At 39.1% G+C, this 15925-nt stretch overlaps 3 protein-coding genes across 4 annotated transcripts in view; 1 reads left to right on the top strand and 2 right to left on the bottom strand.

Annotated features, from left to right (window-relative positions):
* PPIL3 (peptidylprolyl isomerase like 3) overlaps positions 1 to 15925 on the bottom strand; it is a 448181-nt gene that overhangs the window by 83451 nt on the left and 348805 nt on the right. The gene's annotated exons all lie outside the window — the stretch shown is intronic.
* The window catches only part of ORC2 (origin recognition complex subunit 2), a 61747-nt gene that overhangs the window by 41945 nt on the left and 3877 nt on the right, over positions 1 to 15925 (bottom strand). For both annotated transcript variants that reach the window (XM_050750631.1, XM_050750630.1), the window contains 3 exons: positions 14976 to 15024; positions 13591 to 13694; positions 12947 to 13090 (listed from right to left, as the gene is read on the bottom strand). In XM_050750631.1, the coding sequence (XP_050606588.1) occupies positions 12947 to 13090; positions 13591 to 13684 (238 nt within the window). In that variant the 5' untranslated portion in view covers positions 13685 to 13694; positions 14976 to 15024. The remainder of the gene's footprint in view (positions 1 to 12946; positions 13091 to 13590; positions 13695 to 14975; positions 15025 to 15925) is intronic.
* Positions 1 to 15925, top strand: part of NIF3L1 (NGG1 interacting factor 3 like 1) — a 103934-nt gene that overhangs the window by 87133 nt on the left and 876 nt on the right. The window lies entirely within an intron of this gene.

Raw genomic sequence — 15925 nt, 5'->3', positions numbered from 1 at the left:
TTATCATATTGACTAATGGAATGTGTGAAGCAGGTAAGAAAATCCAGTTGCCTTCAGTGAAGCCAGAAATTAAAAATATAAAACAATGCCCTCCTCATTACGTTTTTGAAACCATTGTTTTTCATTTAAATATGTGATGTATTGTCAATACTTAATGAATTTATTAGAAAATAGTGTCAAACTTTCCAAAATGTGTGCTCATCCTTATTGCTTAAGCTTTCCTAGTGATCTGTATTCCTACTGACACCTGGTTTTATCCCAATTCCTTAATCTTTGTCAAACAATGGGTATAAACTGAATCTCATGAAGAGAGGTGTCTTAATTTGTGTTTCCTTAATCATTACTGACATAGAACATTTTTTTACAGGTATCTTCTCAGAAAAAAAACCTTCTTTACACTGTGGCTTGTCTTTACACTCTTTTTATGGTGTCATTTGAAGGAAAGTGCTGGTTTCTTATAAAATAGACTTTACACTAGTCTTTTTACTGTCACCATAGTTTTGCATTTTCCAGAATGTCATATAGTTGGAATCATACAGTATGTAGCCTTTTCAGATTGGCTTCTTTCACTTAGTAACATACTTTTAAGGTCCTTTCATGTCTTGTTCATAGCTTGATAGCTTTTTCATTTAAGTGCTGAATACTCCATGCTCAGGATGTGCCAGTTTGTTCATTCATTCATCTACTGAAGGACCTCTTTGTTGCTTCCAAGTTTTGGCCATTATGAATGAAATTGCTATAAAGGTCCACCTGCAGGTTTTTGTGTGGACATGTTTTCAACTCATTTGGGTAAATACTAAGGAGCATAACTGCTGAATTATATGGTTAGAGTATGTTGAATTTTGTAAGCAGCAGCACAGCTGTTTTTCATGGGGCTGTACCATTTTGCATTAACTACAGATAAATGAGTTCTTGTTGCTCCACATCCTAACCAGTATTTGGTGGTATTGGTGCTTTGGATTTTGGCTATTCTAATAGGTGTATAGTGGTATCTCATTTTCTTTAAATTTGCAATTCCCTAATGATATGATATTGAGCATATTTTCATATGCTTATTGGCCATCTGTTTATTTTCCTTGATAATAAAGAATAAAAATAGATGGCAAATACACATACAGTATCTGTTCAAATACCTATTTGCCTATTTTTAATTGTTTTCTTATTGCTGAATTTTAAGAACTCTTTGTATATTTTGGATTAAAAGTCCTTTATCAGACATGTCTTTTGCAACATTTTGTTCTAGTCTGTAGTCTTCTCATTTTCTTGAGAAACAATGAATGGTAATTAGTTGATTTTGTCAATCTTTTCTTTTGATTACATATTTTGTAAGAAAACTTTCTATAATCAAGACCAAAACCACATTCTATTTTCACCTAAAAGCGTTTACAATTTGCTTTTCATGTTTAAATAATCAAGGTATTTAATCTGTTTATAAAGGGAGGTAGAGGGTCTTTTTTTTAAAAGGGAATATACAATTGTCCCATCACCATTTACTGACCAGTTCATCGCTACCCCAGTGATCTGCAATGCTACTCCTATAGCATATCTAGTTTTCATATATGCACAAGTCCATTTATGGAGAACTTGTTACTACAATTATAGAACTACAACTAGAATATATAATTAGAATACAGAATGTATAACTATATTTATATTATTTCTTTTTATATATTATACTTTATGTTCTAGGGTACATGTGCAAAACGTGCAGGTTTGTTACATGTGTATACATGTGCCATGTTGGTATGCTGCACCCATTTACTCATCATTTACATTAGGTGTATCTCCTAATGTTATCCCTCCCCACTTCCCACACCCCACAACAGGCCCCGGTGTGTGATGTTCCCCTTCCTGTGTCCAAGTGTTCTCATTGTTCAGTTCCCACCTATGAGTGAGAACATGCGGTGCTTGGTTTTCTGTTTTTGTGATAGTTTTTGAGAATGATGGTTTCCAGCTGCATCCATGTCCCTACAAAGGACATGAACTCATCCTTTTTTATGGTTACATAGTATACCATGGTGTATATATGCCACATTTTCTTAATCCAGTCTGTCATTGATGGACATGTGGGTTGGTTCCAAGTCTTTGCTATTGTGAATAGTGCCTCAATAAATATAAGTGTACATGTGTCTTTATAGCAGCATGATTTATAACCCTTTGGATATATACCCAGTAATGGGATGGCTGGGTCAAATGGTATTTCTAGTTCTAGATCCTTGAGGAATCGCCACACTGTCTTCACAATGGTTGAACTAGTTTACAGTCCCACCAACAGTGTCAAAGTGTTCCTCTTTCTCCACATCCTCTCCAGCACCTGTTGTTTCCTGACTTTTTAATGATCACCATTCTAACTGGTATGAGATGGTATCTCATTGTAGTTTTGATTTGCATTTCTCTGATGGCTAGTGATGATGAGCATTTTTTCATGTGTCTGTTGGCTGCATAAATGTCTTCTTTTGAGAAGTGTCTGTTCATATTCTTTGCCCACTTTTTGATGGGGTTGGTTTTTTTCTTGTAAATGTGTTTGAGTTCTTTGTAGGTTCTGGATATTAGCCCTTTGTCAGATGAGTAGATTGCAAAAATTTTCTCCCATTCTGTAGGTTGCCTGTTCACTCTGATGGTAGTTTCTTTTGCTGTGCAGAAGCTCTTTAATTAGATCCCATTTGTCAATTTTGGCTTTTGTTGCCATTGCTTTTGGTGTTTCAGACATGAAGTCCTTGCTCATGCCTATGACCTGAATGGTATTACGTAGGTTTTCTTCTAGGGTTTTTATGGTTTTAGGTCTAAGATTTAAGTCTCTAATCCATTTTGAATTAATTTTTGTATAAGGTGTAATGAAGGGATCCCGTTTCAGCTTTCTACTCAAGGCTAGCTAGTTTTCCCAGCACCATTTATTAAATAGGGAATCCTTTCCCCATTTCTTGTTTTTGTCAGGTTTGTCAAAGATCAGATGGTTGCAGATGTGTGGTATTATTTCTGAGCGCTCTGTTCTGTTCCATTGGTCTACGTCTCTGTTTTGGTACCAGTACCATGCTGTTTTGGTTACTGTAGCCTTGTAGTATAGTGTGAAGTCAGGTGGCGTGATGCCTCCAGCTTTGTTCTTTTGGCTTAGGATTGTCTTGGCAATGCGGGCTCTTTTTTGGTTCCATATGAACTTTAAAGCAGTTTTTTCCAATTCTGTGAAGAAAGTCATTGGTAGCTTGATGGGGATGGCATTGAATCTGTAAATTACCTTGGGCAGTATGGCCATTTTCACAATACTGATTCTTCCTATCCATGAGCATGGAATGTTCTTCCATTTGTTTGTGTCCTCTTTTATTTTGTTGAGCGGTGGTTTGTAGTTCTCCTTAAAGAGGTCCTTCACATACCTTGTAAGTTGGATTCCTAGGTATTTTATTTTCTTTGAAGAAATTGTGAATGGGAGTTCACTCATGATTTGGCTCTCTGTTTGTCTGTTATTGGTGTATAGGAATGCTTGTGATTTTTGCACATTGATTTTGTATGCTGAGACTTCACTGAAGTTGCTTATCAGCTTAAGGAGATTTTGGTCTGAGACGATGGGGTTTTCTAAATATACAATCATGTCATCTGCAACAGGGACAATCTGACTTCATTGTTTCCTAACTGAATACCCTTTATTTCTTTCTCCTGCCTGATTGCCCTGGCCAGAACTTCCACCACTATGTTGAATAGGAGTGGTGAGAGAGGGCATCCCTGTCTTGTGCCAGTTTTCAAAGGGAATGCTTCCAGTTTTTGCCCATACAGTATGATATTGGCTGTGGGTTTGTCATAAATAGCTCTTATTATTTTGAGATACGTTCCATCAATACCGAATTTATTGAGAGTTTTTAGCATGAAGGGCTGTTGAATTTTGTCAAAAGTCTTTTCTGCATCTATTGAGATAATCATGTGGTTTTTGTCTTTGGTTCTGTTTATATGCTGGATTACGTGTATTGATTTGCGTATATTGAACCAGCCTTGCATCCCAGGGATGAAGCCCACTTACTCATGGTGGTAAGCTTTTTGATGTGCTGTTGGATTCAGTGTGCCAGTATTTCATTGAGGATTTTTGCATCGATGTTCATCAGGGATATTGGTCTAAAATTCTCTTTTTTTGTTGTGTCTCTGCCAGGCTTTGGTATCAGGATGATGTTGGCCTCATGAAATGAGTTAGGGAGGATTCCTTCTTTTTCTATTGATTGGAATAGTTTCAGAAGGAATGGTACCAGCTCCTCTTTGTACCTCTGGTAGAATTCGGCTGTGAATCTGTCTGGTCCTGGACTTTTTTTGGTTGGTAGGCTCTTAATTATTGCCTCAATTTCAGGGCCTGTTATTGGTCTACTCAGGGATTCAACTTCTTCCTGGTTTAGTCTTGGAAGAGTGTATGTGTCCAGGAATGTATCCATTTCTTCTAGGTTTTCTAGTTTATTTGCGTAGAGGTGTTTATAGTATTCTCTGATGGTAGTTTATATTTCTGTGGGGTCAGTGGTGATATCCCCTTTATCATTTTTTATTGCATCTATTTGATTCTTTTCTATTTTCTTCTGTATTAGTCTTGCTAGCGGTCTATCAATTTTGTTGATCTTTTCAAAAAACCAGCTCCTGGATTCACCGATTTTTTGAAGGGTTCTTTGTGTCTCTATCTCCTCCAGTTCTGCTCTGATCTTAGTTATTTCTTGCCTTCTGATAGCTTTTGAATGTGTTTTCTCCTGCTTCTCTAGTTCTTTTAATTGTGATGTTAGGGTGTCAATTTTAGATCTTTCCTGCTTTCTCTTGTGGGCATTTAGTGCTATAAATTTCCCTCTACACACTGCTTTAAATCTGTCCCAGAGATTCTGGTAAGCTGTCTTTGTTCTCATTGGTTTCAAAGAACATCTTTATTTCTGCCTTCATTTCGTTAGGTACCCAGTAGTCATTCAGGAGCAGGTTGTTCAGTTTCCATGTAGTTGAGTGGTTTTGACTGAGTTTCTTAATCCTGAGTTCTAGTTTGATTGCACTGTGGTCTGAGAGACAGTTTGTTATAATTTGTGTTCTTGTACATTTGCTGAGGAGTGCTTTACTTCCAACTATGTGGTCAATTTTGGAATAAGTGCGATGTGGTTCTGAGAAGAATGTATATTCTGTTGATTTGGGGTGGAGAGTTCTGTAGATGTCTATTAGGTCCGCTTGGTGCAGAGCTGAGTTCAATTCCTGGATATCCTTGTTAACTTTGTCTTGTTGATCTGTCTAATGTTGACAGTGGGGTGTTAAAGTCTCCCATTATTATTGTATGGGAGTCTAAGTCTCTTTGTACGTCTCTAAGGACTTGCTTTATGAATCTGGGTGCTTCTGTAATGGCTGCATATATATTTAGGTTAGCTCTTCTTGTTGAATTGACCCCTTTACCATTATGTAATGGCCTTCCTTGTCTCTTTTGATCTTTGTTGGTTTAAAATCTGTTTTATCAGAGACTAGGATTGCAACCCCTGCCTTTTTTCATTTTCCATTTGCTTGGTAGATCTTCCTCCATCCCTTTATTTTGAGCCTATGTATGTCTCTGCACGTGAGATGGGGTCTCTGAATACAGCACACTGATGCATCTTGACTCTTTATCCAATTTGCCAGTCTTTGTCTTTTAATTGAAGCATTTAGCCCATTTACATTTAAGGTTAATATTGTTATCTGTAAACTCAGTCCTGTCATTACGATGACAAATGACATTATTTGTCATTATTACAAAATAACCTGTTAGCTGGTTATTTTGTTCGTTAGTTGATGCAGTTTCTTCCTAGCATCGATGGTCTTTACATTTTGGCATGTTTTTGCAGTGGCTGGTACTGGTTGTTCCTTTCCGTGTTTAGCGCTTCCTTCAGGAGCTCTTGGAGGGCAGGCCTGGTGGTAACAAAAATCTCTCAGCATTTGCTTGTCTGTAAAGGATTTTATTTCTCCTTCACTTATGAAACTTAGTTTGGCTGGATATGAATTTCTGGGTTGAAAATTCTTTAAGGATGTTGAATAGTGGCCCCCACTCTCTTCTGGCTTGTAGAGTTTCTGCCAAGAGATCTGCTGTTAGTCTGATGGGCTTCCCTTTACGGGTAACCCGAGCTTTCTCTCTGGGTTGCCTTTAACATTTTTCCTTCATTTCAACTTTGGTGTATCTGACAATTATGTGTCTTGGAGTTGCTCTTCTCGAGGAGTATTTTTGTGGCGTTCTCTGTATTTCCTGAATTTGAATGTTGGCCTGACTTGCTAGGTTGGGGAAGTTCTCCTGGATAATATCCTGCAGAATGTTTTCCAAGTTGGTTCCATTCTCCCTGTCACTTTCAGAAACACCAATCAGACATATATTTGGTCTTTTCACATAGTCCCATATTTCTTGGAGGGTTTGTTCGTTTTTTACTCTTTTTTCTCTAAACTTCTCTTCTTGCTTCATTTCATTCATTTGATCTTCAATCACTGATACCCTTTCTTCCAGTTGATCAAATTGGTTACTGAAGCTTGTGCATTTGTCATGTAGTTCTCATGCCATGGTTTTCAGCTCTATCAGGTCATTTAAGGACTTCTCTACATTGGTTATTCTAGTTAGCTATTCGTCTAATCTTTTTTCAAGGTTTTTAGCTTCTTTGCGATGGGTTCAAACTTCCTCCTTTAGCTCGGAGAAGTTTGATTGTCTGAAGCCTTCTTCTCTCAACTCGTTAAAGTCATTCTCCATCCAGCTTTGTTCCAGCTTTGTTCTATTGCTGGCAAAGAGCTGCATTCCTTTGGAGGGGGAGAGGCGCTCTGATTTTTTGAATTTTCAGCTTTTCTGCTCTGTTTTTTCCCCATCTTTGTGGTTTTATCTACCCTTGGTCTTTGATGATGGTGACATACAGATGGGGTTTTGGTGTGGATGTCCTTTCTGTTTGTTAGTTTTCCTTCTAACAGTCAGGACCCTCAGCTGGAGGGTTGGAGTTTGCTGGAGTTCCACTCCAGATCCTGTTTGCCTTGGTATCCGCAGTGGAGGCTGCAGAAGAGTGAATATTGCTGAACAGCAAATGTTGCTGCCTGGTCGTTCCTCTGGAAGCTTCATCTCAGAGGGGTACCCGGCTGTGTGAGCTGTGAGGTGTCAGGCTGCCCCTAGTAGGGGGTGCCTCCCAGTTAGGCTATTCAGGGGTCAGGGACCCACTTGAGCAGGCCGTCTGTCTGTTCTCAGATCTCAAACTCCATGCTAGGAGAACTACTACTCTCTTCAAAGCTGACAGACAGGGACATTTAAATCTGCAGAGGTTTCTGCTGCCTGTTGTTTGGCTATGCCTTGTCCCCAGAGGTGGAGTCTACAGAGGCAGAAAGGTCTCTTTGAGCTGTGGTGGGCTCCACGCAGTCTGAACTTCCCAGCTGCTCTGTTTACCTACTCAAGCCTCAGCAATGGCGGGCGTCCCTCCCCCAGCCTTGCTGCTGCCTTGCAGTTAGATCTCAGACTCCTGCGCTAGCAATGAGGGAGGCTCCATGGGTGTGCGACCCTTGGAGCCAGGTGTGGGATATAATCTCCCAGTGTGTTGTTTGCTAAAACCCTTGGTAAAGTTCAGTATTAGGGTGGGAGTAACCCGATTTTCCAGGTGTTGTGTCACAGTTTCACTTGGCTAGGAAAGGGAATTTCCTTCCCCCTTGCACTTCCTGGGCGATGCCTCACCCGGCTTCAGTTCTTGCTTGGTGGACTGCACCCACTGTCCTGCACCGACTGTTCGACACGCCCCAGTGAGATGAACCCAGTACCTCAATTGGAAATGCAGAAATCACCTGTCTTCTGTGTCGCTCATGCTGGGAGCTGGAGGCTGGAGCTGTTACTATTCGGCCATCTTGGAAGCACCCTTCTTATTTTTGAGACAGAGTCTCACTCACTCTGTCGCCCAGGCTGGAGTACAATGGCACGATCTAGGCTCACTGCAAGCTCCACCTCCTAGATTCATGCCATTCTCCTGCCTCAGCCTCCTGAGTAGCTGGGACCACAGGCGCCCACCACCATACCCAGCTAATTTTTTTTTTGTATTTTTAGTAGAGACGGGGTTTTACCATGTTAGCCAGGATGGTCTCAATCTCCTGACCTCATGATCTGCCCACCTCGTCCTCCCAAAGTGCTGGGATTACAGGCATGAGCCACCACGCCTGGCCTATATAATTTATTTTTGTCTCTATGTCAAATATAGACAAAATATAAATTTGAAAAAGTTATTAACTAAAATGACTGGTTTTAAGGTACGAATGAGAAACTGTAAAAGATTTAAGAGAAAATTTGAGAAACATGAAAGCCTACTACACTCAGATAGCATTAAAAGTATCATTAAGTTATCAGTTTATCGGAGGAAAATGAAACTGGAAAATTCCAGTTGATGCATTATGGATATGCTATCTTAAAAATTAAAAAAAAAAAAAAAAAAAAAGCAGGCTGGGCATAATGGCTCACGCCTGCAATCTCAGCACATTGGATAGGCCAAGGCTGGCAGATCACTTGAGCCCAGGAGTTTGAGACCAGCCTGGTCAACATGGTGAGACCCCACCTCTACAAAATATACAAAAACTAGCCAGGCATGGTGGTGTGCACCTGTAGTTGCAGCTACTCAGGAGGCTTAGGTGGGAGGATCACCTAAGCCCAGGGAGACTAAAGTTGTAGTGAGCCTTGATTGTGCCACTGCACTCCAGCCTAGGTGACACAGTGAGACCCTGTCTCAAAAAAAAAAAAAAAAAAAAGGCAATACTGTTCAACCAGGCGATCTCCAGCAAACTTACATTCAAAGACTCAAGTCTGACATCAAAATCAATCACTACTGCATTAGTTACACTAATAAAAAGTTAGAAACAATCCAAAAGTATAATATAGAAAACCCTATATTGTTTATATATTAGAATGCAATACTACTAGCTATTACAGTTCTTTTTGTCTGAAGACTTATCTCTGAGAATTTCACAATATGTTAAATTTAAAAGAAAATAAAATCATCGCCTCATATCCATTAAAAAGGCTACTTTTTTTTTTTTTTTTTTTTTTAAAGGAAATAGGTGTTGGTAAGAATGTGGAGAAATTGAAACCCCTGTACACTGTAGGTTGATATGTAAAATGGTGCAGCTACTGTGCAAAAAGTATGGTGGTTCCTTAAAAAATTAAAAATAGAATTAGTACATGATCCAGCATTTCCACTTATGGGTATATACCCAAAAGAATTGAATGCAGGGTCCCAAAGAGGTATTTGTACACCCATGTTCACAGCTAGCATTATTCGCAATACCCAAAAGGTGGAAGCAACCCAACTGACCATCTACAGATGAATACATTTCACTTTTGTACAATGAGAAAAATTTGGGAGATTGGTTACAAACAGTGCGAATGTACCTAATGCCACTGAACCATACACTTAAAAATGGTTCAGATGCTAAACTTTTTTGTGTGTGTATGAGATAAATTCTTGCTGTCACCCATGCTAGAGTGCAATGGTGTGACTGTGGCTCACGGCAGCCTCACCCTCCTGGGCTCAAGTCATCCTCCCACTTCAGTCTTCTGAGCAGCTAGGACTACAGGCGCATGCCACCACACAGAGCTAATTTTTGTATTTTTTTGTAGAGACGGGATTTGGGATTTCTTTTTTTTTGTTTTGAGACAGATTTTCACTCTTTTTGCCCAGGCTGGAGTGTAATGGCGTCATCTTGGCTCATTGCAACCTCCGCCTCCCGGGTTCAAGCGATTCTCCTGCCTCAGCCTCCCAAGTAAATGAGACTACAGGTGCCCACCACCACGCCCAGCTAATTTTTTGTATTTTTAGTAAAGATAGGGTTTCGCCATGTTGGCCAGGCTGGTTTTGAACTCCTGTCCTCAGGCAATCCAACCTCCTTGGCCTCCCAAAGTGCTGGGATTACAGGCGTGAGCCACTGCGCCTGGCCAAAACCAAGTCTTTAGGAAGATGTAACTATGATTAAATAGTGTAATCTGTATAAACTTTAGGAGGATATTTGGCAATATATTTCAAAACTCTTATTGTGGAAGAATGTCTAATGACAGAGTAATGTATATATGATACATTATTAATTGCAAAAAGCCTATTTATAAATAAACATAATGGTGCAAGCTTATGTGTGCCCATGCATGTATGAACAGACAGAAGATACACACTGAAATGTTAACGGTTCCATGTTCTGTAAAGCAGGCATTCTTGACAGGTACAATACTTCTCCCAATTGGGTAAAACTGGATCTTGGTATGGGGGGAGTGTGGAAAAAAGACTTTGACATTATTAATATAATAGTCTGCGGCCCTCCAAAGGGTCACAGTAGATAAACAGATATACAGCATATATATAGTACTGAAATTTTACGGGTGGGAAAAAGTGATTAGGAGAAAATGTCTAAAAAGGCTAATTAAGGGACAATAATTTTAAAAAGGTTGAAAAACACAGGGCATGATGCCAAAAAATAAGGCAAAGCTCCCCAATCAGTGTGAGGAATGAATGAATGAATAAATAAGCAAATAAATAAATAAATAAAAGGTATGGATTTCATATGTGCTGAGTACTGATTCTCTCAGGCCTTTGAGGATGCCAGTCAAGGCCAGTAGCAGGGGTAGGACCCTTGGGTATTTGTCCTTGGTCTGTAGCATCCTCCTCTATTTATTCCATTGTGCCTCCAAATATCATTTGCTGTGAGTGCTGTTATGTGAGAAAGGTTCGTAAGCACTGAATTTCTACAACAAACATACCGCTTTTTAAAGAAATGATTTTTATGATAAAAGTTTCATTTTTGGAATACTGTTTCAATCTCTTCTTAGGCCTGGCATAATAGGGAGTCAAGAACACCAAGTTTTATTTAGAATATCCTCAAAAAATGTCAACTGTCTAGCTGTGGATAGTTGATAGGAGACCCTACCCAGCCCACTAAATCTATTGAGGAGCAGTGGTCATTTTTTGTGTAACTCTATACAGGGAGTATATGATTCTACCCCCATAGTTAATGAACTAAGTAATAGGCACAGATAACTCAAATGTGATTCATCTGTGGATATTCCAATTATATGCTATTTCTATGTCGAGATTTTAAAAATGAATTGAGCTAAATCGACTCTTGAGAATCTAGAATGAGAGAACTGAAAAACCAAATTATTTAACACTGGGAACTTGATGTACATTTATAAGTATGCGAGAATAAAGCACATGTACATGAAGAAAGTAAGTGGCATAGAGAAATCAGAACAGATGCACAGAAATGACACAGGGAGACCCGGAGACTCATGAAAGCACAGTTCCTCAGTTTTTAACACTGTCCCAGTTCCAACTCTCCTAGTGCCCAACAATATTGATTTCTTTCCTTGTCATTATTTTTTTAAGCTAGGTTGTGGGGATCTGTACCACAGATGTTTTTCCTTGTACCCAGGAAAAACCTAACTAAAATATAATTCAAGCCTAAAAAATGTTTTATGTTAAGAATAATCTTGCAGGAATCTGGCTTCGATATAAAAATTAAAGCCACACACACAATACCAGCATCCCTGGGTTAGAACACTACTTCTTGAAATGTTCCTCCTAGTTCTGTAAAGATCAAGGTAAAAATAAAGTAACTTGCTTTAGAAAGTTATTTTAAATAAGTTAGAAACATATTTTTTTGTTTTGTTTTGACCTAGGGTCTTGATTTGTCACCCAAGCTGAGTATAGTGGTGCAGTCACAGCTCACTGTAGCCTCAACCTCCTGGGCTCAAGCAATCCTGTGCCTTAGCCTCCCAAGTAACTGGGACTATAGATACACACCACCATGCTCAGATAATTTGTTTTTTTTTTTTGAGACAGGGTCTCACTTGCCCACACTGGAGTGCAGTGGTATGATCACGGCTCACTGCTGCCTCAACCTCCCAGGCTCAAGTGATCCGCCTACCTCAGCCTCCCTGGTAGCTGGGACCACAGGTGTGTGCCACCACGCCAGGCTAGTCTCAAACCCCTGTACTCAAGTGATCAGTCTGCTTTGGCCTCCCAATTGTGCTGAGATTACAGGCATAAGCCACCACACATCCAGCTTCCAGCTAATTAAAAACATTTTTTTTTTTTTTTTAGAAACGGGATCTTACTATGTTGCCCAGGATGGTTACAAACTCCTGGGGCCCAAGCAGTCCTCCTGCCACAGTCTCCCAATGTGCTGGGAGTACAGGCGTGAGCCACCAAGCCGGGCCATAAATAAATAAATATCTTAAAAATAGTACTAGCTACTCAGGTGGCTAAGTTGGGAGATCTCTTGAACCCAGAAGTTGGAGGCTACAGTGAGCTGTTTTTGCCATGGCATCGCGACAGAGACCCTATCTCTAAAATAAATAAATAAATAAATAAATAAATAAATAAATAAATATCCTGAAAATCACTTTAGGAGTACTATGCAGCCATAAAAAGGAATGAGATCATATCCTTTGCAGGGACATGGATGAAGCTAGAAGCCATCATCCTCAGCAAACTAACACAGGAACATAAAACCAAACACTGCATGTTCTCACTCATAAGTGGGAGTTGAAAAATGAGAACACATGGACACAGGAGGGGAACAACACACGCCACGGCCTGTGAGTGGGTGGAGGGAGGGAGAGCATCAGGACAGACAGCTAATGCATGTAAGGCTGAAAACTTAGATGACGGGTTGAAAGGTGCAGCAAACCACCATGGCACATGTATACCTATGTAACAAACCTGCACATTCTGCACATGTATCCTGGCAAAATTCAAAAAATAAAGTAAAAAGAAAATAACTTTAGAAAGGTTGGTCTATAGATTCCTTCTTACTGAAAACTATGTGCAGGACTGGTTGTTAAAAAAAAAAAGAACTGTGGAGAAATTGAAGCAAATGCTTTTTAAATGAGAAACACGATAATATAGAACACCACTGTTTAACCTACCAGACTACTTTTGTGTATCCTATAAAGCAATTTTGCTACTAGCAGAAACATGAGTGCATATTTCACCCCCTCAAATACCTTGAACATCTCTTCCCATAATTTCCACATAGTTCTGATCTTTTAAGACCTCCTGGTCATCTTCCTCCAAATCATATTCTGGCTTCTTTATTATTTTTTTGGGGTTGACCAAAAGCTGAGCTCGCTCCTTCTTTAATTTAGCTCCTATAAGAACATCCAAAGAATTAGAGCCTGACAGGTATAAATTCTTTCTAAACATTACATTTAAATAAGTAAAGAAATTATAATATTTATATTGTCATTACTTAAAAGCTGGGAAAAAAGTTTTTTCTTTGATTAAAACTGACCACTTCTTCCACAGTTTATATAGTTAAAAAACAAAAAACAAAAACAAAAAAAACCCCACAATCTCGAAAGTGTGTATTTTTAGGGTTCAAAATAAGCACATATTTTAAATTACAATGGGTAGTTATCAATGACTACCACTACTGAGCATTTCATTTTAGATTAGGCTTTATTGAACATTTTCAAATAAAGTTTGAAAGAATTAAACTAAAAATTAAAGCAGTTTTTATTTAGTTTTACTAACCAGATCAATCCTTTGTGCTATATTTTCAAGATAAAATGTTAAAAGTTTTAAAAGTGAAATAATCCTTAAACATTATATAATAAGCATCTCTTCAAATTGTACAATCACTTAGTACCTCCTTCTCTATCAAGAATGTGATTAAGAACATCATCATCTCCCACAAAATGAACCTCCAGCATCTTGTCTTCCTTTAATTCTGGTTTACTCATTGTTGCCAACCTAAACAAAAACAGTAAGTTACTCAAAAGTGATGAAGAATTCATATCAACCACCAAATTAAACATTCACATAATGAATACATGTCTTTATCTAGTATTTTTAAAGTCTTTTTAAGTATAAAAAATATATTATGCATTACTATATTACTATATATTCGACTGTAGGTAACTCAATTCTTTATCTAAAAAATTGGGGAGGGAAAGAGATGTCTGAGATTTGAGAAGAGCTAAATCCTATCAAGGTAGCTAAAATACACTCAGAAAAAAATAAAATATACTCAGAAAAACAATTCAAGTTTTAATGAATGCTCCAACCAATCTAGATAAGCACATTAACAGAAATGGGGTGGTTAATACATGAGTGTTTAGAAAAGTGATAGCCAAACAAAGAATAACGGTTTGGTGGATATTATCTGTTCACTAGAAAGCTATAGTCAATTGTGGGGAGACTGTTAAACTTCATTTATGTCCTAAACCTGGATAAAAAACCCTCAAGCACCTCCCTTTACTTTTATGGAATGCTTACCAAATAACTTTACAAATATGAATATGGCTTTCTAGGTATCTTGGTAACTAAATAGTAAACACAAATCTTTCGAACACTTAACACTCAGTTCCTCACTGAACAAACCTCCAGAGTTTGGCAAGCAAAAGTTTGATCAACTGTGACTAGTCTGACAAACTGTACTTTCAGAACTTATTATGCTACTGGCCTGAAAATAACTAATGATGATTTTAACTGTTGCCAGCTAATCAGTTTACCCAAAAAATGTAAACTAAGATTCAGTGTTCTTGGTGTCTTAGTGATTTATTTTCTCTTTTCTCTTTCTTACAATCTTGTTTTCACCTTTTCTTTTGGCAGGAGAAACTATTGACTGTGTCTCTCTTTCCTCCCTCCCTCCCTCCCTTCCTTTTTTTTTTTTTTTTGAGACAGAGTCTCACTGTGTTGCCTTAGTCTCAACCACCTGGGCTCAAGCAATCCTCCTATCTCAACCTCTGAAGTAGCTGCGATTATAGGCACATGCCACCATGCTAGGCAGGTTTTCCTCTTTTTGTAGAGACAGAGTCTCACTATGTTGCCCAGGCTGGTTTTGAGCTCTTGGAATTAAGCAATCTTCCCACCTCACCCTCCCAAACTGCTGGGATTACAGGCATGGGCCACCACAACCAGCCATTTATCTCTTCTGAGTTCATTATCTGCAGGAAGAGAACTAATTCAATGTTACCAAGTTTTATTTTGACAAGCAACATGCTTAAATGACTTGTTTCACTTTTCATTTACCTTTTAAGGTACTACACATTCTGCAGCTGCAAAATTCAGATAGAGTCACCTGTAATTGGAAAAAGAACTCAGTCAGGGTCAGCTAACAGAAAAATGAAAGCAATGGGGCAAAAACAAGTTCCACAAGTTTTGACAAGCATGATAAATAGATAACATGTAGACCTTACAAAGCTAAAGCTGTTGTAATGGTATAGTAAAGGACAAAAAGACCATTACCAATTTGGCCAGGAAGTCCTAGATACTGAGAACATCTGGATGGAGTGGGAAGATAGGAGGACAAAATTTGAGTACTTACAATGTGCTAGACATAGTTTTGAGTACTCCATATGTATTCTCATTTAATCTGCACAACTCTATGAGGTTCATACTTTGTGTACAAAGATAATAAATACTGGGCTGGGTGCAGTGGCTCATGCCTATAATCTCAGTGCTCATGCCTATAATCTCTGAGGCAGGGGGATCCCTTGAGGCCAGGAGCTGAAGACAAGCCTGGTAACATAGTAAGGCCCTGCCTCTATCAAAAAAAAAACAATTAGCTGGGAGTGGTGGCATGTGCCTATAGTCTACTTGGAGGCTGAAGTGGGAGGATTCCTTGAGCCCCAGAGTTCGAGATTACATTGAGCTACGATCACATTGCTGCACTCGAGCTTGGACGACAGAGTAAGACCCTGTCTCTAATTTTTTTTTCTTTTTTTTTGAGACAGGGTCTGGGCTCTGCCACCTAGAGCAGTGGTACGCTCTTGGCTCACCACAACTCCGACCTGGGCTCAGGTGATCTGTCCACCTCAGCCTCCCATATAGCTGGGCCTACCGGCTTGTGCCACCACACCCCCGGCTAACTTCTGTGTTTTTTGTAGAAATAAGGTTTCACCATGTTGCCTAGGCTTGTCTCAAACCCCTGGGCTCAAGCGATCTACCTACCTCTACCTCCCAAAGTGCTGGGATGATAG

Source organism: Macaca thibetana, chromosome 12 (genome assembly GCF_024542745.1).
Source record: "Macaca thibetana thibetana isolate TM-01 chromosome 12, ASM2454274v1, whole genome shotgun sequence".
Taxonomy (NCBI): Eukaryota; Metazoa; Chordata; class Mammalia; order Primates; family Cercopithecidae; genus Macaca; species Macaca thibetana.
The sequence above is the reverse complement of the archived record's forward strand: the minus strand, read 5'-3'. Positions and strand labels throughout refer to the sequence as shown.